Source organism: Pezoporus flaviventris, unplaced genomic scaffold (assembly GCF_033815535.1).
Source record: "Pezoporus flaviventris isolate CSIRO_AGI_PZ_B2104156 unplaced genomic scaffold, CSIRO_AGI_Pfla_v1 ptg000007l, whole genome shotgun sequence".
NCBI lineage: Eukaryota > Metazoa > Chordata > Aves > Psittaciformes > Psittacidae > Pezoporus > Pezoporus flaviventris.
The window spans coordinates 28,773,576-28,798,554 of NW_026892555.1; the positions used below are offsets into that span (position 1 = coordinate 28,773,576).

The window sequence follows — 24,979 nt, forward strand, 5'->3', positions numbered from 1 at the left end:
TGCATTTGTTCAAGTTCTTGAAAGCCACTCTGCCTACTTTTCTTGTTAGTCATTTTCTTAGACTCAAGTGGGCAGAAGCAAAAAAGAAAGTTCATTATTATTACTTTCCAGACATGCTATGAAGAAAATAAGTATTTCACATAGAAAGAAGACTAGAACTGATCCACTGCAAGATAGGTTTTTGTGGTACTCCTTTTAAAGGTTTACCTAGCATATTTGTCACTGTATGTCAAGCACCATATCACATGGAGGCGGGAGACATTAAGAGGGAAGGAGGTGAATGCCTGCTTCAGTTCTCTTTTTGGCCTGTAACTTTGCAGAAGTTGTAGTTTGTTTGAAAGCTCACTTTTCAATGAAGTTAACAAATATCACTGCAAAATAGACTGCTTTATCTCTCAAAGAGGATTTATAGTCTTTTTCCTCAAAATAAGAGTACAGAGATACTGTACTACCTTTTATTCATGTTGAGATGGTAGATAAGTAACAGCTTGTGTTAATATTTGACAAGGTTTGTTCTATGTCACTGTCAGAAACATAGCTGAAAATCTCTTTGGCTGGCTGGCTTGTACTTGAAACTGTCTTTTTGTAAGATCTGGATTAGAAAATCTCTCCTGCCAGACTTGTAGCTGTCAGATTCATTATCTTCAAAAATTTACATTAACCTCTTAATGGTGTTTTTCTTTCTGCAGGAACAGAAGGTGCATGCAGCACAGATGCCAGCCTTCTCCAAGGAATAACCTCTTCATCCCCAAGTGACTCCAGCTCCTGCTAGTACCATGGGGCCAGAAGGTGGTTTCTTAAGCAGTGGTCAGGTTCACATCATCTTGTGGGGAAGTTTGGCAGCCATGACAACACTCTTGTTCCTCACCTTCCTCATCTTCCTCTGCTCCAGCTGCAACAGGTGAGGTCAAGAGCTTAGCTGGCAGAAGTGGTTCTTGAGTCAAATAGTGTAGGGATTGAAATAGCTTCACTAATAACTAGTTAGAAAGACAGTGAGGACTTGGGTACAGAAACAAAAGCATACAGTACAACATGTGTTTTTGGAGCAAACCTGAATTTGAACAGTTCTGTTCATTCTAAAATCTAAATTTATTTTTTTCTTTTGCTGTGAAGGAAAAACACTGTTATGTTTGCTAGGTGCTTTCTCCTACGCTGAAGCCTGGAGCACAGACACTGACTGTTAGCAGAGCACACTGCTAACCTGAAACAGTTATACTAATTAACATCTTGTATTCATACCTTATCCATATTTTCTTCTCCAAAAGAGGGTTCAATTTTACCAATACAGTCATTTCTACTGACTTTGTTGAGTCCCATTTCAAGGCCTCTTCATGACACTTAAGCAGAGCCCTGCTGATTGCACAGGGAGCTGGGCAACCTGTGCTTAATCCACAGCACCCTTCCACCATGTCAGACCCTTCATAATGAGGAGCATGACTGCTGGGGTCCATATTGCTATATTTTGCCAGGATAGTTCAGTCAGCCAAGTGTGTGTGTTGGGGGAAAACTTATCCAATAACTCAGTACAGCAGCACCCTTATGCCTGTGGAAGGATGTTCTTTCAGCCATTCAACATTGAGAGCATTGAGGAAGCTGTGTAGCTGTAACATACACTGTCTTGGCATTAGATGTGTCTACAGTGGAAGGTTTTCAGCAGGATTTCTCTATTGCCAGTGTTGTTAGAAACAGTCATGGGAAAGACTAGACCCCAGAATCTGGTTGAAACCCTAAAAAGCATAGGTTGGAACTTGTAATTTCATGTGATTCAGGAGAAATGCTTTTGTAAGATAACATTTCAGTATCTGAGAATGGTTTGGATTGGAAAGAACCTTAAAGATCATCAAGTTACAATCCTCCTGCCATGGGCAGGACACCTTCCACTAGACCAGGCTGATCAAGGCCCCATCCAACCTGGCCTTCAACACTTCCTATTCATTCCTATTTATCACAGTTCCTGTGATACCTGTGTAAAAATAGTAGAAATATGTAATTTTTTATTTATTTAAAAGTATAAAATCTAATTTAAAAATCCTTAAGCCCACAAACATTGCATTTAGGTACCATGTTTTGCCTTGTAACGCTCTAGTCTTTGATGCTAGAAACAGCTCTAGAAAGATGTTTTTAAAACAGAGTCAAACCACTGAATATGTCTTTGCAGTTACAGAGATGATAGATTATCAGAAACTATCTGGTGATGCTCTTTATTAAGTTCTTGTGTTGCTAGTCTGGACGCAGTATTTCTTATTTCAGATCGTTCTATAGGGCAGATTATTTATGCATAAATGCAGTTATGTAGAATTTCAACAAATGGTTGTGGATATGGAAAACCAAACAAAATCTGCTCTTTCTGTAATGTCAGAGTCAGAAAAACACTTCCAGAGAGGAAATAAAATATTTCTGAACTCTAACGCTGCTCTGCATTGATCCTTACTTGCTCTGATTTCTTATTTCCCATTTAGGTAGAATTTTAACAGTTGCTAATGTGGAAACTACAGTTCACTGCAGACTTCAGAAGCAGCACAGATTTCATATTGTCAATATTTCCTTGCCTTTTTACTTGGCTTTTCATTTAGGGAAAGGACTGTAATCGTTTTAAGCTCATAGTTTATTACAGTATTTCAGAATAAGAGCTGTATTTCCAAAATGGTGAAAACTGAAAACTTGATCCATACTTCGAGTTCTGTGAAGTACCTGGTGAAGCAGGACTCCTTTTGAAATGAAGGCTTCTGCTGCTATGAAATTTATAGGCCTTCCTGAACTGCTTATGCTTATTATTAACTGTTACTAGTATCCTGAGCGGGAATAAGCTAGATTTTGTGGGCCTTTTCTAATTCTTCATGCGATAAATACCTTTTGCTGAACCAGTCTAAGGAATTACCCAAGTAGTCTGTCACCAAAACACATATCTCATTTACCTCTGAGCATTTTGGATATGATTAAATTGAGGATAATATTATTTTTATTATCATCAGTTACTCCTTACTGTGACCTTCAACTGAATGAGAAAAAGGATGGTGAGATCCATGCCTCTTCAGATACCACCCTGCCTCTCTTGACTGGGACCTCACACAGAGGTCATACTAGTCCCTGTAATAATTTTCAGTTACACTGTTTTCAATATTATTGTGAATCACAATTCCATTCCCTGTAGAAGTATAAGGTCTGTTAATGATTGACATTTATATATTAGCATAATCTGTAATAACAGTTCGTATGCCTTTTTCATTAAGGGAAAAGAAGGCCAAATATCAGAATGGAGATCATGAAAATCTGATGAATGTGGTAAGTATTTATTTCTGGCAGCTTGTGTCTGTCTTGTAATTGGTTTGTACCAAGCTCCCTGCAAAATACTGCAGATTGGAAAATAGCTCAGGAATTCAGAGATGGTTGAGCAAGGGAAACTTTAAAAGTTGCACAACAGGAAGAGGAGAGGACCTGAGTAGACCCTGATAATCTGCACTTTCTCAATGCTTTTTCTGCCACTGTTGTACTCCAGATCTCCCACCTGCCTTTCACTCCATTTGCAGCACAGGCACAGTGTACCCTTCCCACGAATTAAAGCCATGGTAATGTCTATTATGACAAAAGTTGAAATGAAGATCACTCTGGACATGCTTGCATTTATTTGGTTTTACATCTGTAAACACAAGTACCTGAATCTTTGAGTACAGTCAGCATAGTTTGACTCTTCCTGCCAATAATACCTGTGAATCACAGTTCCCAAGATCAGAACAAAATTTGTCACCTATGTATTTATGCAGACATGTATTCTGATCCAGCAGTGGTTAGATCTCACTATTTGTGTTCCAGCCTTCTGACAAGGAGGTGTTCAGCCACTCGATCACAAGTTCAGCTACTGAACCCCCTCCGAGCACTGACCAGAACGGAGCACTCAGCAATGGTGAGGGTGAGTAGCGCAGACCCTGCGGGTGGGATGAATGAGCATCACCATCTCCTTGCTCACAGATCCTACACTGGTGAACCCTTGAGTCTTCTGGATTAGCTTTCCAAGCACGAAGTCATGCCATTTGTCTGAATACCCTTTGTTTCCCTTTGCTCATTTCTGGAGGTCTGACACCAGATCAGCTTCTGTATCGCAGCGTAGAGGCTGGACATGCAGCTCTCTGGAGGGCAGTCAGGGCACACACAGAACATAATTCACATAAGCATGTTTGCGTTGCTGGGAAGTAGCCCATCCCAAGGAGATGTTGGAATTTTAGGCTATATCTCCAGTTCCCTGATGGGCACGCTCTGGCATAGCACTACATCCCAGCTCCCAGTCCTCTGCACCAGTCAACACTGGAGAAGGGCTAAGGGCCTCCTCTGTGCCACCAAAGCTACACCTGCAGATTGACAAGGCCATCAGGCAAAGACTGGTGTTCCCTAATGTTGGCCAGCAGTTGGGACTGGGATGTGACCAGAGGATGCAGTCACACCGTAGAGCTTCAAAAGCACTCCAGGAGACTGTAGAAATCTTTCAGGTCCTCCTCTCCCCAGAGGACTGGGAAGCCTGCCATATGGGGAAAGGCTGAGAGAGCTGGGTTTGTTCAGCCTTGAGAAAGGAAGGCTCGGGGGATACATTATCAGCATGTTCCAGTATTTAAAGTTGGGCTACAAAGAAGAAGGAGACTCCCTTTTTACAAGGAGTCACATGGAAAAATTAAGGGGTAATGGGCATAAATTGCTCTTGGGGAGATTCCAACTGGACGCAGGAAGAAATTTTTTCACAATGAGAAAAATCAGCTGTTGGAATAATTTCCTCAGGGGAGTAGTGGATTCCCCAACACTGGACACCTTTAAGATTTAGATGCACAGGGTGCTAGTCTAGGTCATCTCATCTAGGTCATGCTTTGCCTTGAAAGGTTGGACCAGATGACCCTTGAGGTCCCTTCCAACCTGGTAATTGCTTGTATTTTTCTATTTTATTTTTTTTTAAACAATCAACATAAATAGGCTTTTTTTTTTCCCTAGTCTTTCTTTTGCTGAATGCCCAAAATGATTCACACTGAAGTATCACTGGAAAATATTTTTCTCAAATGCACCTAAAAATAAACTGGCTCTCAGCCCAGAGCCACTGGGAACCAACTGTTGTCTCCACACTAGGCACTAATGATGGGACCACGCTCCTGACTTGCAGCTCTCCTCCTCATCTCCTTGTGTGGCCAGAGGTATTCAGTCCTTCCACCTCAGAGATGAGTATGCAAAGGAAATTTTAAACTTTGGTTTGCAGCTAATTGCTGCTCCCATCCATTGGCTTGTTGTGTATTTAGGTATGTGGCTTACTAAGGGACTTGATGTGCAGAGCAAAGCCCGGCAGAAGGGAAGCATTTCTCTTTGCCATAAGTCACCACACATGCAGCTGCCAAAGCTGATACAGAAAGGTGTGCTGTCAACCAGCAGACAGTTTTCATACTCTCTGATACTACTCGGCTTACACTCTGCATAACGACCCTTTTGAATAATGGGAACCAATGTGCTTTAACTTCTTATTTATACTTTATGTGTTTTTTTGTTAATAGTTCTTTTTATTTTGCTGTTTCTAGCCTTTTGAACAGAGGCAAGGCTATAGAAGTAGCACCATCAAATGTTTTTTCTTTTACCCAACCTCCCAGCATTGTGTTTATCCATGCCAACCCTTTATCTACACCAACCCCTTCTGTGCTACTACCCATGAATCACAAGAGCACAGAAACACAAGCTCATTGCTTCTGATTATCCCCCTAAGGCTGAAATGGGGTGGGTGCTTTCTGGGGCCTGCACAGCACAGAAATCCCTGGGAGCAAGGGCCAGGAAGGGAGAACATCTTTTAGCTTCTCCAGGGTGCTTCCTGATGTCCTTCAGAAAGTCTGGAGGCACCCTGGGGACTGAGTAGGACACCTTGCCTGTCTCCTGTTCTTCCCCAGGTGGTATGTAGGAGCCAGGTGAATGGAGAAGGTAGTTCTCCTTTTCTCCTCCTCCCATCTCCCATTCAGACAGCGACTGCTATCTCGTACCTCCCAGTTCCAACCTGAGTTTTGCTGTCAGGGTGCAGCTCCCCCTGTGAGTGCTGACTGCTTGAGTCTGCATGTCCTGAGCACCAGAGAAAGCAGACCATGAAATCAAGTGTATTGACTGCTTCAGCAATACTTTATGTCTTCATGTCAAACATGCTGAAGGAAGAATGGGTTGATTTTGCTTAGACAGTAGGAGCCATAGGAACTGTGCTAAGAAAAGTAAAGCTATTCAGAAGTGATTTTTCAAAGAATTGTGTGACATAATAGTTACATGCTATATACTACCTGAAACATGCTTGTATGTGCCCATGCATACATGCTGAATGCAGGCAAATGTCATGCATGTGCACTGTAAGATGAGAAATCCCATAGATCTAAGTCCCTCTAGTGACAGCAACACGTGGCCCAGTCTGGGACATAAAATAACGTGTTCTGCCTAACACTGCTTTCTGAAGCCTAGTCTTCTCTTTTGTGTATATGGCTGGCTCGTTAGTAGGTTGTCAACCTACATTATGTGCTGTGAGACTAACAGAAGTATAGCATAGCCTTCCCACTGGAGGAGCTTCTGGTGTAGCATGCAGGGAGCTGACTGCAGCAGGGCTGAGCACAGACAAGATTTTGTCCAGCATGTTAAACAAGGCAAAGGCTGGGCAGGGAGGAAGCAAGAATGCTTTCCTTTATTATTCCAAAGGATAGGGAAATGGAAGGAGGGAAATCTAACAAGGCTGTTTTCAAAGCCATTTGGTTTGAGGCCTCTTACCAGTGTTCCCCATTTGAGACTACTGGGCAGTCTGTTAAGCATCCAGTATAACTGAGTACAAGCCAGCTGACCGTACATGCCCACCTGCACTTACCCACCTGTCTCCTGTGCCCACTGTGAATGCTGTTGCTATATAATGTGACTTGGGGCTGCACAGAATATTTAAGATGTTGTGAGAAAGATATTTTAACAGCAGAGTGCAGAAATCTCTGTAACTGAAACCTTTTGATCGACAAAAAGCATGATGACCACTAGACATTTCCAGGCATTAGAATCACTTATCCTCTCCAGCGAGATGCAAAACCAAAGTGATGTAGAAAGGTACCAAATTATACTCACCTTACAGTTATACAATTGTTTTAAATACTTCTTTATAATTTTTTCTAGTACTCTCAGAGGACAGTGCAGCTGCTTGTATCCAGCCTTATGAAGAAGTACAGACGTCTGATCTGCTAGATCAACAGGATGGTCTTGGAAAGTCTATAAAATGTCACCAGAGCCGGGAACTACCCAGTATTCCCCCTAATACCACCATGGAAACCGTTGTCTCAGCTAGAAATGCAGAAAATGATCAAGGTCTTGGAACGGAAGGGCCTTACGAAGTCTTGAAAGACAGCTCCTCTCAGGAGAACATAGTTGAAGACTGCTTGTATGAAACTGTGAAGGAAATTAAAGATGTTGGAGCAGTAGCCAGCATGGAAGGGAGCTGTAACAGCAAATCAAAGACTCCACTGACAGTTTCTGAAGGTCAGAATCAGATTCCTGAGTGCAGAACTGAATCAGCAGAATATGCATCTGTTGACCGAAATAAGAAAAGTCGTCAAAGTGCTAATTCAGAAAGCCCTCTTGACAACACACCAGATGTAGAAGATGAGCTTCCCCCGCCAGTACCCATGAAGCTTCTCGATGAAAATGAGAATGTGCAAGAAAAAGAAGTGGAAGAAGAAGTGACAGAAGGAGCAAGTAAACCAGAAAAGGTAAATACTGCAGATACTTGTCCTTGTCAAACAGCCAAATAATGATAGAGAACATATGGGTGGGAGAGGATTTATTTTTCTTTAATAACAAAAAAATGCCAAGGAAACAAAAACACTCAAGGTGATGCAAGACTGTAAAATACATAAATATGAAAATGTACAGTATAGTGTTTGCATTATAGGCATGCGCTCATTCTGTTCCTGTCCATATTTTGGATTGTTGCAGTATGCTCTTCATTAAGGCTTTCTCCAAATATTAGGCAGAAACTGCACAGGAGGACTCTGCTTCTTTATTTAATGGTATTATACTTGGGGAACTATTACAATGGGTATCCAGTATCTCTGTCAGCATCTATATCGTGTTCAGAATCCCTCTCCCTCCTTGTTTTTTTTCTAATGAAACCTCAATGTACAGAGAGGGGAGGGGAGAATTCTTGGTAGATTCCCTAACTTTAGATGTGCCTCCTTTGTTGGGCTACCTTGACTTAGCTTGTGCAAGTGTTAAGCGTCTGCTCAAAGTCACTTCTCTCATCTCCCACTGTAAGAGAGCGGGACAGCAAGAGAGAAAGATTGCAACTGTAGGCTTTTATATTTGTCAAATTCTGTATGTCACATGTAAATAAATTTCTGCCTGCTGAAATCTTGGCCAAAAGTTATGTTTTCTTCAGCATCTTTTTCTTCATCCCAGCCTAGGAACTCATTGAAAAATAGAATGATGACATTTTCAACAATTTATTTTCCCATATTTAGTTTTTAACCAGAATTAATTTGAAGGATGCTTTCAGATCATTGGGTAGATTTTTCCTAAACTGATTGATTTTGCACTTTTCAGAGCTAGTTTAGGTCACTTCTTACTAATTGTGAATGAACTGTGATTTTTAGCAGCTTAATATAGTTTTAGTGTCTGTGGCATCAAATAATAGGCACTGATGAAAATTGGAAAAAAAATCTTTAAGATGCAATGTGAAATTTTAATGTAAACATTTACGTGAAAAATCATAGCAGAGCTGAGGTGTTGTTACTTTTTTCTGGTTGTTCTCTTATTTGAAGTATTTCAGTAATGCAGGCAGAGGGCAGGAAAACACCTTCATGTAACCTATGAAGCACGGTACAGTCAAAGTGAATTAAATGAAGATTTTACTTCTAATATAAAAATTGTTTATCTGGACTCCTCAGTTCTTACATATAATGAGCTCGTTAAGCAAGAAATTAAGATGTGATTGTCAACAATAACCCACCACCACTCCCTCCTCCCAAATTCAGGCCATATGCAATTTCTAATTAAACTTTTAGAGAAACAGCTTTCTGTAACAGTGACATTTTTCCTACCAGGTGTGAAAAGACTCACAGAAAATCATTGTATTTCCCAGGCACCAATACAAAGGAAAAGCATTTGCAACTCTGTAGCTCCCCAGCACACCATGTATGCAGTGTCAGTAACTGCATGGAGTGGGAATTGATTAAAATGGTTCAGGTTTTGAAGGATTAATCAAGAGATGACACATGCAGTCCCCTAAGTGCCAGAAAAAAGGCGTTTGTCTAATTAAAATTTATTCAGAGCTAAAGCCATCCTGAGTTAAAGCTTCAGCAGCATCAGATCATTCCCGCATTCACTGCTAGGTACATGCATTATGCATTGAAGCGTGTTCCTGTCCTGCCCTTGAGAGCTACAGCTGCAGCAGAGTTGGAAATGGTAATTGATGGAATATATAAATGTCATTATTGTTGGCATTGTGTGGAGAGGTGGTTACGGGATTGTTTGTTGTTGTGGTGGTGATAATTTTTCCCTCTATTTTGCTGCTTCCAACAATGCAGAGCAATGCCTGTTACTTCCAGTGTGGCAACCAAAAGCAAGATATTTATGGAAACGTATGTTATATTGATAACTCTTTTAGTTAAACAGACTCCAGAGCCGTCTCTTTTTGCTTCCTCTCTTGCGAGTCTACTTAGCCTTCCTGCTTAACATTATATCCATATCCCAAACTTTTTCAACCTTCTGCCCTGACCCTGATGAATAGAGAGGGTGGGTGTAAGTTGTGGAAGTCTTTCTCCCCACAATTAGGCTTTGCTTTAGTAGGGCACAAAGAACGGACAGGTGGGAAGCCTGTTCATGTAACCAAGACTTGCACCTGCCAACAGAGAGAAAACAGACCATGTCCAAGCTGTTTCAGTCTCACCCTGTATGAGGGCAGCCCTTGCCAGTTCCTGAACCACACTTGTTTGGGAGAGAGCTGGGTGGATCAAGCCAGAGACTGTTCCAGTATATAACAATTTGAAAAGGGTAAATAATCATTTCCAGAGCCAAATGTGCAAAATGGGTGAAAAATAATCTAACTTGGTTATTGGCCATGACCCAACCAAATCCTTTGGAAGGTTTTGGAGAAGCAAGGCACCTTTAACAGAACAAGGCTCTTTCAGGCTTCTATCACCTGGAAAAACTTGGACATAGTTCTAATAAAACTAGAAAGGCAGAATAGTTTTTCTGTAGTTCTTCCTTCTTTATTCAGGATTATATATCTCCTTTTTCACCCAAGTCTTTCCAGAGTGAGCACTGGTAGAAATGCTCTCCATGTGTACATCTGGCTGCTGCCATCTGATTTCAGACTTGTGCAGCTTGAGGATGGGCAAAGCATTTCTTACAGATGTACCAGAGGAGAATGGTCTTCTTGTTCTAGTGCCGGAATCTGGAGCAGCAGCTGAGCCAAAGAGCAAAAAATCAAATGCTGTCGAGGAACAAAAAGAAAGTGGAAGGCAAATAAGGACACATGCTTGTTTGTGTTGCTGTGCTGAGGCTTGAAGCATAATTTATAACATTGCTAGGTACAAAATGTTTAGCAGCAAGTTCGTTTTTTTTCAGTTTCCAAAATGACAATATCCTTCAAAATTAATGTGTCACAGCTTTCACATTTAGAAGAAAGAACTCTGGGTCCCAAGGAAACAAGAAAAGGACTGCCAGCACCCTGGGGTATTTGTCAGTACTTGAGTGGGAAACTGTAGAAGAGGTCCTGACATGTGGTGCTTATAGACAAACTGATGAGAGAAAATAATTTCTGAAGAATTTTGCAAGCACATTTTTGTTCTAATGTGTGAGGATGAAATTAGTAACTTACTCCTGAACGTAAAATGCATCCTGCAAATAAAGACTAAACTGAGCTGCTGTAGTGAAGCAGAAAAGACCAAAATCCACTTGAACTTCTCCTTTTCATCTTTCTTTTTCTGTTGTTGTGAGTAAACAAACCACAATTTAAAGAGTGCATTCTCCAGACAGTGATAAAGAAGCGAGGGAGTTGTCAGGTGGGAGGGAAGCCTCCTGGGGAGCAGCCCACAGACTTGCGCTTTGGGTCAGGGTCTTCATCACAAGTGCCCCAGGGGTTTGAAGTCTGGTATTTACCAGGATTAGAAACAACAAGAAAAATGGAAGTAGGAAAGAATCTGTTGTAATGAGCCTCTGTGGGGGAAAAGAAGAAAAAAAGGTCTTGTGTGTATAGAATGTGTCTGAAAGCGGTATTTAATTGACTGTGCTAAGAATGGCTCTGCTTCTCCACCTTGGTCTGCACTTGGAGGAATTCTGGAGTATTTTAAGTGGAGAATTTTTATGCAACTCTAAAATATGGCCCTTTAGAAACAGTGCTGGAAGGTTCCCTCTGAATCACTGTGGAGCAGGAGTCCAGCAAAACCTTCTCGCCCCAGGGAGGAGGAATCACATGGCTGCTCTGACAAAGCAAGGGTTTTTGTTGCCATAAAGGCCATAAGACATTTTTCAAAAGAGAAAAATCCTTTTCCCCCAGTGTTTCATGGCCTAATTTCTACATGGTGCTTTACATGTTTGAAGTTAGACTTGACACCAGACCCTTCACTCTTTAGGAACTTGGAAATGTGAACTGCATCCAGGCAGATGCTTTGAGGGTTGAGCTGCCCATCTCAGTGTGGGTTGCAGCAGGCCTTTATCTGAGTTTGCAGGCTGAGCAGTTGTGAGGTGCTGCTGCCATGCACCTCTGCATGTCTGCTGTGCATCTTCCCTGTGAGGGCGGTGAGACAATGGAACAGGTTGCCCAGAGAAGCTGTGGCTGCCCCATCCCTGGCAGTGTTCAAGGCCAGGTTGGATGGGGCTTGGAGCAACCTGGTCTAGTGGAAGGTGTCCGTGCCTATGGCAGGGGGGTTGGAACTGGATGGTCTTTAAAGGTCCCTTCCAGCCCAAACCGTTCTATCATTCTATGATCTGTGCACAGCTGCTGCATTTCCTGTGGGAAGAGGACACAGCACCTCCCTTGCAGCACTGCCAGGATCCACTGGTTGCATGGTAATAGTTATCAGGAAGATGTCAGGTTTGTTCTTTTGTCATCTGAAAACATATCTGAAAATCACATGGAAGGCCAACTAGCGTGTCACAACAGCTGACTTTTAATAGTTCAAAAGCCTTTGCAGACTCTTTCTTGCTTCATTAGAAATGTAAAGGCAGGGATACAGTGGAGCAGAGTTTGTTTTAACCATTACAGTATTTTTACCCTTTTCAGGTCAGAACAAGAGCAGATAACATTAAAAAGCTCTAGTATCCTCAGGGCTGTTATCTCCAGAGATGTACTCTGGATATTAGGGATATTTGCTATGTAAAATGGAACGAGTGAGCAAATTACTATAAAATAGAATGTATTGATTGTAATAGGAAGACTTTATTATAGGTTTCACACTGTTGACTGGTGATGAGCTTTTTCTTCTTTCTTCCTGTTTTACAGAGGCATAGTTCAATGTCTTACAAGTCTCGTGAGGAAGATCCATCTCTTACAGAAGATGAGGTAGGTTTCTTGCACAAAATTCAATAACCAACTAGAGACCTTTTTGCAGGCAGAAATTAACATAAGATGTGCATGATTAAGCAGGATCTAAGAAAGGTGAAATTTGTCTGAAGGGAAAATGAAAGCTAAAGTTTCTCTGCACAGTTTGTACTGCCACATTCCTGAAATCAGAACTATTCTAGCATATGGCTATATCAGGCCAATAAGTTAAAAAATGGTGTCATAAAATAACAGGAGGCCACGTTTAGCTTATCATTGGTCAGGTGATTCTTGATTTGGATTACAAGCTTTATTTAAGGATGATAATCCGTAGCCTTTTGAAACATGCTCCACCTTCCCCACAAAAAGTGTTTGGGGCTCTGGGAAATAAACAGAAGCACAATAAAAGCACTGGAACATAAACTGTTATTAAAATAAATTGAGGAGATTGAAACAAAGACAGAAAAGTGAAACAGAAATGAGGTTGCTTGTGATCATCTCCAGTAGACCCATGCAATTTATCAAAATGTTTATGAGCCTAAAAGTAAACACAAACTTGGCAATGAGCTGAGCAAGCTAATGCTTTCTGCTGAGTGAAGTGTTCCCGGGTGTTAATGAATGAATTGATCCTTGAACTGGGTTGCTGGAGAGGGTTAAGTAAGGATGGGCAGAAAAGCCTTTTTTTGGATTGGTTGGCTAAAAGCAGTAAAAAGTAAGAAATATTGCCATCTGCAATTGGATGTCTCTATTAAAAAAACAAACATATAGAATTAACAGAAGTGATCTGGTTCATCTGCATCTCTCAGTGGTGCTTAATGGCAGTGGATGTTTTCATGCCAATACACTATTTTCATTGCATTGGTACCTAATCCAGAGTGGCCTTGCATGCCTGGGAAAGACTTTAAATGTAAGAGAAGAGCTACACTGCTATTGCAATATTAGGTAGCAGAGAAGCAGCAAGGGAATTTCATCTATCTGCCCTGTGCAAGGGCTGGTATCCACTTGGGCTGGGAGAGGGAGTCAAGGGCGGCTCCCTGCACTCAGCACCAACCCTGGTGAGCCCTGAACAGAGGGACATGTGTGGACGTGGGCTTCTCCTTCAGCTTTTCATTAAGGGCCACCTCAGTGCACTTGTTTAAGCATGCCACCTCCTCAAAGACTCCAACTCCCTCGCATGTGTTTATAGTAGCTGAAAGGTTTCAGTCTCTAGTTTTAAGTGCTGATACACAGTGACTGAGATGCAGCTCCTCTCTGTAGGCAGTTTAGTCAATGGAATAGACTTTGTGTTTCAAGATCAGCACTGACTATTTGCTGTTTTCTGGTGTGGGTAATTTATCTCCTGATTTTTAATATTTTCTTCACATGACTTAATGCCTCTTTGGTCCTGCCTATGAACAACAACAAATAACTACTCTCCTGTTGGGATCTCTAAATGTAGCCAACTACCATTGGAATTATTAATAATTTTTAAACGTCCAAGGATGAGACAGCATCCTTTTCCTGCATTACAGCAGCTAAACCTGTTCATCCCTTTGGCAGCTGGCTCCAGCACCATAGCAAAAGTTGTAAGAGCTCCCGCTCATAAAGCCATTTCATTTTGTCCGATGTTTAATGTGCCTGCAAGGGATTTATGTTCAACCAGTTTTTACATTTATAAATATTCTTTCTTTTTTGAAAGAAAATCAGTTTATAAAACACATGCCAGAAATGAAAGGGTTTGTAAGAATTTTTTTTTAGATATGTTTTATTAGAAGATCCTGTCTTTTCTTAAGTAACTGACATCCTTGTGGTGGAAGGGGTACAAACTGGCACGCAAGCTTTATGCCATGCTTAAACACTTAGCACATGTCTCCTTTTCCTAGATCTCAGCCATGTACTCATCAGTGAGTAAGCCGGGACAGGTCCTCAAGGCACTGGATTCTCCTTACACCTGTATTCAAGAAATTGCATCTCAGAGGTCCCCATCCATTTGCAGTGGCCTCTATGCAAGTGTGAAGGACTTTGAGAACGCCCTAAGTACTACCACTGTGCCTCAGTCAGCAGACAGACCAAATGGGGAGCTGGAGCCTGATTATGAAGCGATCCAGTCAGTGAGCCAAGAAGAAGACAGGACCTTGTCTGTGCCTAACACAAACCACTCTGCTCTTTCAGGAGAGAATGACTATGAGAGCATAGGGGACTTGCAGCACCACAGGGATTTCACCAGGCTTTAACTACTCCGGCGGGCTAATTTCTCCTCTGGTATTTTCAAAGGAACATGTGAAACATGGAGAGAGAAGCTTTTCTCCCTTTGAGGAACAAAGCGAAGTAGGGAACAAAAGTTGTGACGAAACAATGTATGTTTCAGCCAGGGTGCAATACCGACTAGGTTATTCTGGGTGGTGGATGGAGGCTCACAGGAAAGGGTACGTCAGGTCAGAATGATGACCAGGACAGCATAAGCGCTTCTTTATTTTTAGCTCCAAGAAAAACAGAATTTGGGAAGGAGTGCCATGCTTGTCATCCTGATAGGATTACATACCAAAAAGACTGCTTCCACAAAGCTAGCTTTTAATTTTATGTCATTTTCTTCAAAGAAACACTTTTTCAAGCACCATTTTCATTCAAGTTTGGGCACACAACATTGAGCAAATCACGGATCATTGTACCTCAACTCAGACTTACTTTGCAGGGCTGGGGAAGGCGTGCTCACTTCCAGGTCCTTTGGGGAGCTCTGTTCACATTCATTGCAACTAAAGTGCAAGCAGCAGTACTTCACAAGGGACCTACTCCAAATGTACTTGAATTAATTCTGTCAGCTTTTTTTATATGTCAAGGGCTGCAGAATGTGACTTGCAATATTTGAGATGTGTACTGGTGGGTTTGGGTGGGGTTTTGTTTGATTATTTGTGAAATACCACTTTAAAATGGCAAGTGACACTCTTAATATTCTTGCTGTGTTCCCCTCACATGCACACATATACCTACGTAAACATGCAGCAGACAATTGTCATGTTGCAAAAAGTTGTGCAAATGAATGCATTGGTATAATGTTTAGTCTAACCTTAATAGTGTTGAGTCATTTTTTGAATAGCTTTGCCCTTTTTTAAGACTTGAAATATTTTAATATGTTTGTCTAGTTTATCATGTAGGAAAATCTACATACTGTGTTCAGAGTGGATTACATTTTTTATTTTTTGGTTATCATCTTCAAAGTTTTTGTAGATTAACTTACTGTGTTATGTAACAGGAGGAATCCCATTCTTTTGGCTTAATTTGTTTTTTTCCTTTAATTTCTATTTTCCTATTTCAGAAGTATGTAAATGAACAACTGCCTTTGTTGTTGTTATCTTCAGCAGGGATGTGGAACATGTTTTGCTGGTTTTAAGCTTAAAATAGTGGAATCTATGAACTGCCAGAGGGCAAAAGAAAGGCAGAAGAGACAGTGGGATTTAGTCTGGGGCAGGCAGTGGTCCTCCTTGTTCCTTTGCTAAAAGGAGCAGGAGGGCAACCAAGAACTCTTTGGGGCTCTGACAAGCAGTTTGAAAGCCACTGGCTTTGCAAGGATACCGAGTTACTCTGTTACTGTTAAAAGCAGAGTACAGATCTTGGATGAAATAAGTAGGTGCTGGGTTCATAATTTTGTTCTCTTCAAGAACAGTACAATGACATGTCACTGGGACAACTTGTTAACCATGAGCCAGCATGTGCTATTGTGGCCAAGAAGGCCAATGGTATCCTGTGGTGCATTAAGAGGAGTGTGGCCCGCAGGTCAACGGAGGTGATCCTGCCCCTCTACTCAGCCCTGGTGTATTGTGCCCTGTTCTGGGCTACCCAGTTCAAGAAAGACAAAGGAGAGGGTCCAGCAGAGGGCCACAAAGATGGTCAGAGGTCTGGAGCATCTCCCCTGTGAAGAAAGTCTGAGAGAGCTGGGCCTGTTCAGCCTGGAGAAGAGACAAGTTCCCTGAGAAGGGATCTTACCAATGCACACAAATGCCTAAAGGATGGATATCAAGAGGATGGGGCCAGACTCTTTTCAGTAATGCCCAGCAACAGGATAATGGGCAAAGGACACAAACTGAAACACAGGAAGTTCTTTCTGAATATGGGGAAAAACTTCTTTACTGTGAGGGTGTCAGAGCACTGGAACAGGCTGACCAGACAGGGTGTGCGGTCTCCTTCTCTGGAGATACTTAAAACCTGCCTGGGCACAATCCTGTGCAGCTTGCTCTAGGTGTACCTGCTTTAGCAGGGGGGTTGGACCAGAAGATCTCCATAGGTCCCTTCCAACCTCAACCACTGAGCTATTCTGTGAACGAACAGTACAATAGTACAAGAGTAGCCCAGCAGCAGTGAATTGGTTATGTGTACACATGTGCATATATCCCCATGTAAATAAGCATACACGTGTAATTTGGACACAAGTATAAATTATAGTCCAAACTTGGTAACATTCAAATACATTCACGTACGTAATATCTGGCATGTGCTTGAAGAGTAGTTTATTTTTCATTTGTAATAAACAGTATATAAACTGAGGTTGGCTTATTCCATAGTAGACAAAAGAGGTTTCATTTCAGCTCACTTGGTACTGGGTTTTGATATACCAGATTGAGTCCTTCTCAGATCACTAGCCAGCATCCAATATCACTTGGTGCTATAGACAGCAAACACAGATCTGGTTACGCACATTTATTAGAAATAACTTTACAACTGAAAGCAGTGTACTGATTTATGGGCTTTGCCTGTAAGTGCTGCGGCTCTGAGAAGCAGTGCAAGTGTGCAGTCAAACATGGGGTGATTGAAACTGCATGGATCCTGACCTCGTGCAAGAGTGCAGCATGCTTGATCTATGACTCTCTTCCTTTGAGGAGAAGCAGTTCAGACAAGTCTACATCCATCTTGCTCATGACCATGCTGCCATGCTTCCACAGCTGCAGCAAATCATTGCTTCCACTTCATTACAGTGCTTTCAAAAGCTGACTTTGGTTTTCCTTTCTGGAGTTTTTCCCTCAAAAAATGTTTCTATTTCTGTTCCCTTGAATGTGAATTCATGAAGTTTGCCTCTGACTGTTCTTCTGCTTCACACTGTTTAAGGCCAAAGATAAGATACACCATGTTTCAGAAGATCTGTTGTGCTAAGTCTGGAGAATTTCTGAAGTCCTTAACTATGTTTTTGCTGTCTGTTCCTTGCTCAGGGGTACGGGTTTATATATGTAGTCCTCAGTCTGACTCCTGCAACATAGTGGCAGGCATACCTCAACTCCTGAAATTCCCAAATACATCTCAAGATGTAATTATCCCTTAAGTTATACCTTAAGAATTGTGTAACTTGTTACATAGACGACTGCTTTTGGAGAAACAGTAGCAACATGAGGTTTGTCAGGATCACTAGCTTAAGACCAGTTAAAGAAAAGAGATCATGCCAGTTAACAACAGCAAAGAGTAACACTGAACTCTTGATTGTAAAATTTTAAGGTGTAAAAGAAGACAATCAAACATCACTCCAGAAGTGCCCTCATTAAGAAGCAAGTCAAAGAAAGGAAGAGGGCTGCCCAGCCAGTCTTTGTGTCTTTTAGAGTAGGATCCAAGAGTGTTGGTTTGGAGGAAGGGACATGAGACTCAGCTTCTTCCTTCCTTCCTTTCCTCTGTTCCAAGGGCTGCTTCTTGAGATACCATGATTTCCCTTTTTCAGTGAAACCCCTCCCCTTATCTTTTTGCTTGTTTCTATTTTTAACCTGTCTCGTGCAGCCTTGCACTGGGAGCTGGTTCTGTCCATGCAGTCCTGTGATGCTGGCATGTTCCTTCCCATTTAAATGACAAGCTGGTCACAACCTCTTCATCATCCACCAGACCTTCAGGCTGGTAGGGAAGGAGCTCAGATTTTTGGATTGCTGCTTGAGGGATGTGTACCTGCCCTCAGCCATTGAGACCCTGCATACATCGAACTCTTGAGAGCTGTGAAAAGAAATTAGTCTCCTGAACAAGGACGGAGTCTGTAACTCCCCTACACTATCCATTAGGTAGTCTAATGCTAAAGAAAAATGTTCTAGAATTCAGTCCAAGGTTCTTATGTGAATAATTACATCTCTTGACTAAGAATCAAGCTTATGGTTTATTTCCCTCTTCCCAGAAGTAAGATCTGTTTTTGTACGGCTGTTGCCAATGCTTCCTTTTCACTAATATATTGGATAGAAAGATTTTTCTGACAGTAATCCCCAAATAGATGAATCTGACTGTAAAGAAAAGGGAGTCTCTTCTGCTTGTCTCTTCATTGCTATTGTTTCCTCTTTCACTATACCCCCTGAATAAAATGTCAGGATCCAAAATAAAGTATTTATTATGTGGTGATCTTTCCTGGGGAAGCTTCAGAGTCTATTTCTTTGCCTCCATTTTTAAGCACAACTGTATAAGATCTGACATCAAATTGCCACAGTAAGGCCAAGACAAGCTGTAAGATGTAACATGCATAACTGTACTAGTGAAAAGGTCTTTTCTGGTTTCCTCCTGGAAATAGGAAATGCAGTTTGGACGCCTCTTCCATGAATCTGTGTCTCCTGTGAGAGTTGTTCTTACCACATACCTAAACCACATACCTACACCAGTGCTAACCCCATTCATAAACCAGTCCCCCTTTCCTACCATGACGAGTGCAGAATTGCTTTCTCAGTCACAGAGAGAAATAGATTCTTTACAGATACCTGTAGCATAGGTATGTACCTAATTACCACAGTTAGATCAGTTATAGTGCCTTTTTCACTAAGTAACTAGTACTCCCATACACCTTTCCACACTGTGCTTGTTTAATTCAAACGGACAACCCCAATTTTTACTTGTTTAAGTTGGAAACTGCTTTATAGAGACACAGTAAAGGTATTGGACCTTGATTTGGCCTTACAGTAGCAATAGTCTCTTGCAAACATCCTCCAAAAAGCCCAGTAATGTAGCTATGATAACTAAGCTTTGCAATAAGAATTAAAAAGTTTCCTTTTGAAGAACCTAATTTTTTGAACAGTGAGCATTCAGGGAGGTGGTGGGCTTTGTTCATGTCAGCTGTGAACAATGAGTTGCTTCAGTCTTTCTGTTAATATCAATTGCAGGCTTGCTTATATGTAGTAGGATTCATGGGGTGAGGGATGAGTGGGTGTGGGGATTCATATTCATGAGTCACCCAGAGCTGGACCACTCCCACAGCAGCACCTGGCTGAGGACCAGCTGCCTTGTTCTCTAAGCCCTTGTCTATTGTGCCTTCAGGGAATTCATCCTGCAGGGATTCTTCTGGGCTGCGTGCTTCTCCATGGCTCCCTGAACAGCTCCTGTCCACTGTCTTGACCACAGTTCTGCTCAATGCTGATCACAGTGGTCTCTCTTCGACCTTTCAATGGTGCTTTTATAAGATTCTGGGTAAATGGGTTCAATGTGCTTTCTGGAAGCTGACGTGTAAAGCTGTGACGTGGAGTGCTCCCTGGTATTGTCTGCTTCCCAGAACTTTGCGTTAGCTGTGTTATTCTGACTACAAAAGGCTGGCAGCGCTGTCCTGTCTCTTATCCCACACACATCCAGAATGTAGTCACCAACGTAACAAGCCTAGGTTGGGCCACAGGTGTTCGAAAGCAGCCAATTCAGGCCAAATGGCTTGGCTTGAAAGCAGTGAGAGACATGCCTCTCATCTGTGCAGTGTGGGATTGGAAACATCATAGAGCCCATCTCAAGGACTTTTTGCTGTCTCCTATTGTTCATATATATATTTGTTTGCAATATGTCTGTAAGAAATCTGTTTCTGCAACAGACATTTCCATTTGTGCCACACTCCAATGTGGAGACTTTTGCTGTTAGGCAAATTACCAGTTATTTCAGGCAAGTGTTATTTATTTAGGTTGGAGCATGCCTGAATAAGGCTGCTATGTGCCTCACAAGAAACTTAATGTGTGTAGTCTATTGCAAAACAGGAGACTGCACAGAGATGCTCAGCCAGACAGGTGCTCCTGTGGTGATGTGCTGAAGACGTTCAAGGGCAGGTTTCTTCCTGGGAGCAGGGAGCATCATTGTTATTAATATGATGTCATACCCTGGTGCTGGAGTTGATTTGTAGCATCTCTTTTGAACAGATCTCGGCCTCAAAAAAAAAGGTATTTTAAACGGTTTGCTAGCAACATACGTTGGGGATTATGCTAAAGATAAATGCTATGGATGGAACATCACAGAGGTGAAAGCACAGGGTTCCCTTTCTTAAAGGAGAGAGAACCCCTATTGGTTAGGTCAGTATGAAAGATCCCAGGGTTACAAAAAGTATTAAATACCAGAAGTATTAAATTAATCTCATGTGTGGTTAATTTTCCAGGATTGCAGTAGGGTATCATATACACTAGACACTGTTCTTTTCCTGTGGACAGCAGAAAGATGAAAGCTTATTTGTAATACAAGGTTCCTATTGATTAATTGATAAACTTTAGATGTAAGCCAGACATCAGCAAGAGTGTCTGCACAATATAGATACGTATGTTTAAGCTAACTGTAAAAGATCCAGCTCAGGTGTTGTAAGCAGAATCACTAGAACAATTTAATGCCCTGTTTGGTCTGACCCACTCGCAATAGCTCATTCCAGCACCCCGATTTGTATTACATACCCATTGGCCTGTGCCCAGTCTAAAAATAATATTAAACTTCCGTTCTGTTTTTTCAGGCTGTGAGGTTTTGTTTCTGGAGGTGTTTTGTTTCAAACTGGCCGGGACACTCACTACAAACATAATAGCAAAGTGCCTAAAAATAAAGATGTTTCTGTTAAAATGCTCACTGTTACTGCACAGCATGTTGTCTACTGTATGTGGTACTCTCTTGCCATACACATTCCTAAATACTGGCGGCTTTCATTTGTTACGTTCACTTATGGTTACATTAGCATAGTCTGACAAGGGTTTTGTCTCTCCAAATTAATTGTCTAATTTTAATGAGCATATATTTGTTACAGAAAATATAAAATGAGATTCTTTGTTCAGTTTAGGGGGCAGCTGTTATTTCTTACAGTTTAGGATAATGCAACAATCTGCTTAGATGATTTACAGAGTATGTAAGTATCGCTTGACTTCCAAATGCTTCATTTGGATTTCAGGATGCATCCCATTCACTACCAGACAACATTACCAACTCTTGTCATTTTAATCTTGTAATACTGGAAAGGGGATTTTAATCCTCACAAATCTTACTACTTAAAAAAAAAAAAAATACTGTGCTGATGTTTTCACTTCCCAATGTCTACAGAGACTCACATTTTAACTTTCAGCGTCAGTTACATTTGGACTACCCTCTTATTTATGAACTCCCCTCCTCATCAGCCATCACCATCAAAGCACCTCTTTTGTCTTTGATGAAATATGGCAGTTGTCCAGAGAGGACAGAAACTGTGTCACATCACACTTCTGAATGGGACCTTTTTAACGTGCCTGTGAGATTTAGGAGCCTGGACTTAAGTCAGTTGTTTTGTGGAAATTGCCTCCTGTCTTGCAGACTTCTGTGGAGGTCTTCACTTTCTTTCAAGGCAAAAAGTTCTGTAGCCTGCAAGCACTCAACTGACACAGAAAGATGTATATAAGAGGTGAAACGGTACAATGTTTAAATGTGTTAGTAAAAAAACCCATAAGAGCACAGGAACCTTCTTTGTCCCATGTCTGAGGATACTGGAATTTGGTCTTTATCTCTGAGGCTATTTGAGAACCATCATGTAACCAGTCTCCTCAGAACATCCTACCATCAGACAAGTCTTTGAATGAGCATCTGGATCGCTCTGGTGGCTTCTGAGTTTCCACACATACCACCTTCATGACTTGCGGCAGGGCTTGTCAACTACACTGTGGCAATGACTACTCAGGAGTGCCCTTTGCTTCACAGTCCTGACCCCTTTATTTAAGAAATGGGGATGTGAGCTGTGTCTCCTCAGTCTGACTTGTCTGTCTTGGTGAAAGTGTGATAATAGCCCAGGAAAGAATATTTACTAGTGGGGCAAGACAGGGATAGCCTACTGCAGCAGCCGGGAAGGGAGAGGTAAAAGGAACAATTGCACTTCACCTATATCACAGACTACCTGTTTAGAAAGATTTTTATGGTAGAAGAGGTTACGGTTAAGGGTCAAGTTTCCAAGAATCTTACAGGAGATGGATGGAACTATTTATTTTTCTCAGTATTCCCTGTACCCCTAGAGGCAGGGGTAAATCCTCTCTGCCCCACCATGATGCAGTTTGCTGATCTTTTATCAAGCCTCCACATCAACATAAATGAAATTAATAAATGAGTTCTAAAGACATGGTTTTGTTCCATCATAAACCCTAAAAGGACAAATGTAGATGCGTTAATGTAAGTACCATGTGCAGATCTGGACTTGCACAGATAGTTTTTAGCAAAAACAAACAAACAAACACAACTCCTAACTTTATTTGAAGAGGATTACTTGCATGAGACAAGGGTGCAGGATTGGACCCCAAGAGAGTTTAGAAGATGTTTTGGTTTGGTACTAGGTATTTTTGTTTGTATTTTCAGTGAAAAATACTTTCTTTTATGTTAATGAATTGGTATAACTTCCATAGGAACAATAAAAATATAGTCTGGTATATGGTTAATTATCTCTAATAGCTATTATTAAAATCATGCCTCAGTAGGAGTCACTTTAAATTGGGTGTGATATGAGCTTCAGCATAAAATTGCTTTGTACATGGAACATTGCATACTTAGAACATAGTGGATAAATATTTGTAATTACAGACACTTTCATTTATTTTATCCATTGTTTTATTATAGAAAAAATACTTATTACTGGATTGGTTTTCCAGCAGTGTTCTCTTACATAATGTTCTCGCACAAAGTGTTTTTCTGGACAACCATTTGATTCTCTGGTCACTGACGCAGAACTGCAAAACACCCTCAAACCACTATGAGCTTCTGAAATTAAGAGGATTAGAACTACCTCTGGCTATCTTAGTGTGAATACAGTTAAATATCCTGTATAGTTCAGACCTGTAGGCAGTGAGAGCAGTTCGAAGAAATAACTGTACCTTAAAAAATGACTGTCCATATAAAGCTGGAGTCGGCGCATGCAGACTTCTGAGATGGCACTGGCTGAGGCTTGCTTGCTATATGATGGGTTATTTGGCTTGCTACCTGTTTGAAATCAATATAGTTTTATTAACACTGCTGCAGACACTGAAATACTGTAGTTTTGCAGAATGTATGTTCCCTGAATTGTAGCTTGACTGTAATTGCCGGGCTTATCCTACTGTTAGAGAAGTTCAGATCCAACACTAAATTACATTTTGTAAATTGATAAATGCCATGCAGTTCCTCTCAACATTTTGTAGTAGTATACACGAGTTGATGTAATTTAGTCATACCGTTATTCCAAGAATCTTCATCTGATGTTTCTAGCCAATTCAGCTTTTGGCTGCTGAAAGCACAGTAGGTAATTATGGTTATTTACTGTAAATGTAGATAAGTTTTATGTAAATATTTCGGGGGGGGGGGGAATGCTACGTAAACATATGAGGCAGTTACCTAAAAGTAAGAACATAGGTCAGTAATATAAAATACTGGTTTTATTTATGTACAGTAGTATCCTAATATTTACTTGTTTATATGCAGAAAAAAAAAACCTGAAGAAACTGTACTGTATTCTCTGAAAGCTTTTAAAAGGGGCTCTGCCGTTTTCTCTGGTTAATATATTTGCAAATAACTTTTGAACTTATTGGAAGTCTGTGTAAATTCTGTCAAATGGGAAACATATTACATTGCAATGAAATGAGTTTAATTCAAAAATCCTGGCAAAATTCATGGGATTGAAATCCCTGTATAAATTCAATAGCCAGGCAGAATAGAACACAATAAATAAGCTTTGTCTTTTGGTTTGTTGTGTTTGGAGTATTTTAACCCATGCCTTTTTTGGGTGTTTTCTTAACAAATATTTTATCCAGTCCTTGTAGTCACTTCTTCCTGCAGGTTTTTAAATCTGCATTGATAGAATTCTGTTTTGTTCTGTGCATTTTTTGCTGATTTCATTACCTGACAAGAACTATTAAGCCTTCTTTGTGTTACATAGCATCTTACTCCTCCCAAAGCCACAATCCCATTAAGACTCAAGCATGCACACAACAGCACCAATTTTAAATTGTCTCTAGACTAAAGCAGGAACTTCCTTGAATATAGTGGCACTAAAATAGTGGCATTATGCTCTTTAATGCAGGTAAGTATATTGGATTTAAGCCTTTGAAAGTTGTGCAGCTTTCAGCATTTTTAAGGGGCTGCAATTACCAGCCTTATGGATTATCTTCTGAAATTGCCATGGCATTTGATTCCTTTTTGTTTGCTAAAGATGCTCTCCAGGTAATGTTCCCCAGCCACTTGCTGCACTGTCAATGGCAAGACTAATTTGTGCAGAAACATTTTGAAAGCATCCTGAAGCATTTCAGAGGCCACTGAGTTAGGACCACAGCTTAGTATGTAACAAACACAGATTCT

General features: G+C 41.0%; 1 protein-coding gene across 6 annotated transcripts in view; it reads left to right on the plus strand.

Annotated features, from left to right (window-relative positions):
• The window catches only part of PAG1 (phosphoprotein membrane anchor with glycosphingolipid microdomains 1), a 111,797-nt gene extending 87,431 nt beyond the window's left edge, over positions 1–24,366 (plus strand). For 4 of the 6 annotated variants that reach the window (XM_061448214.1, XM_061448212.1, XM_061448213.1 and 1 more), the window contains 6 exons: positions 690–901; positions 3,231–3,282; positions 3,811–3,907; positions 7,141–7,730; positions 12,464–12,523; positions 14,365–24,366. In XM_061448214.1, coding sequence (XP_061304198.1) covers positions 777–901; positions 3,231–3,282; positions 3,811–3,907; positions 7,141–7,730; positions 12,464–12,523; positions 14,365–14,715 — 1,275 coding nt within the window. In that variant the 5' untranslated portion in view covers positions 690–776 and the 3' untranslated portion in view covers positions 14,716–24,366. Of the gene's footprint in view, positions 1–513; positions 586–689; positions 902–3,230; positions 3,283–3,810; positions 3,908–4,971; positions 5,197–7,140; positions 7,731–12,463; positions 12,524–14,364 lie in introns of those variants that run through there. The other 2 variants (XM_061448215.1, XM_061448218.1) reach the window with 2 other exon arrangements.
• Positions 24,367–24,979: the final 613 nt, after the last annotated feature.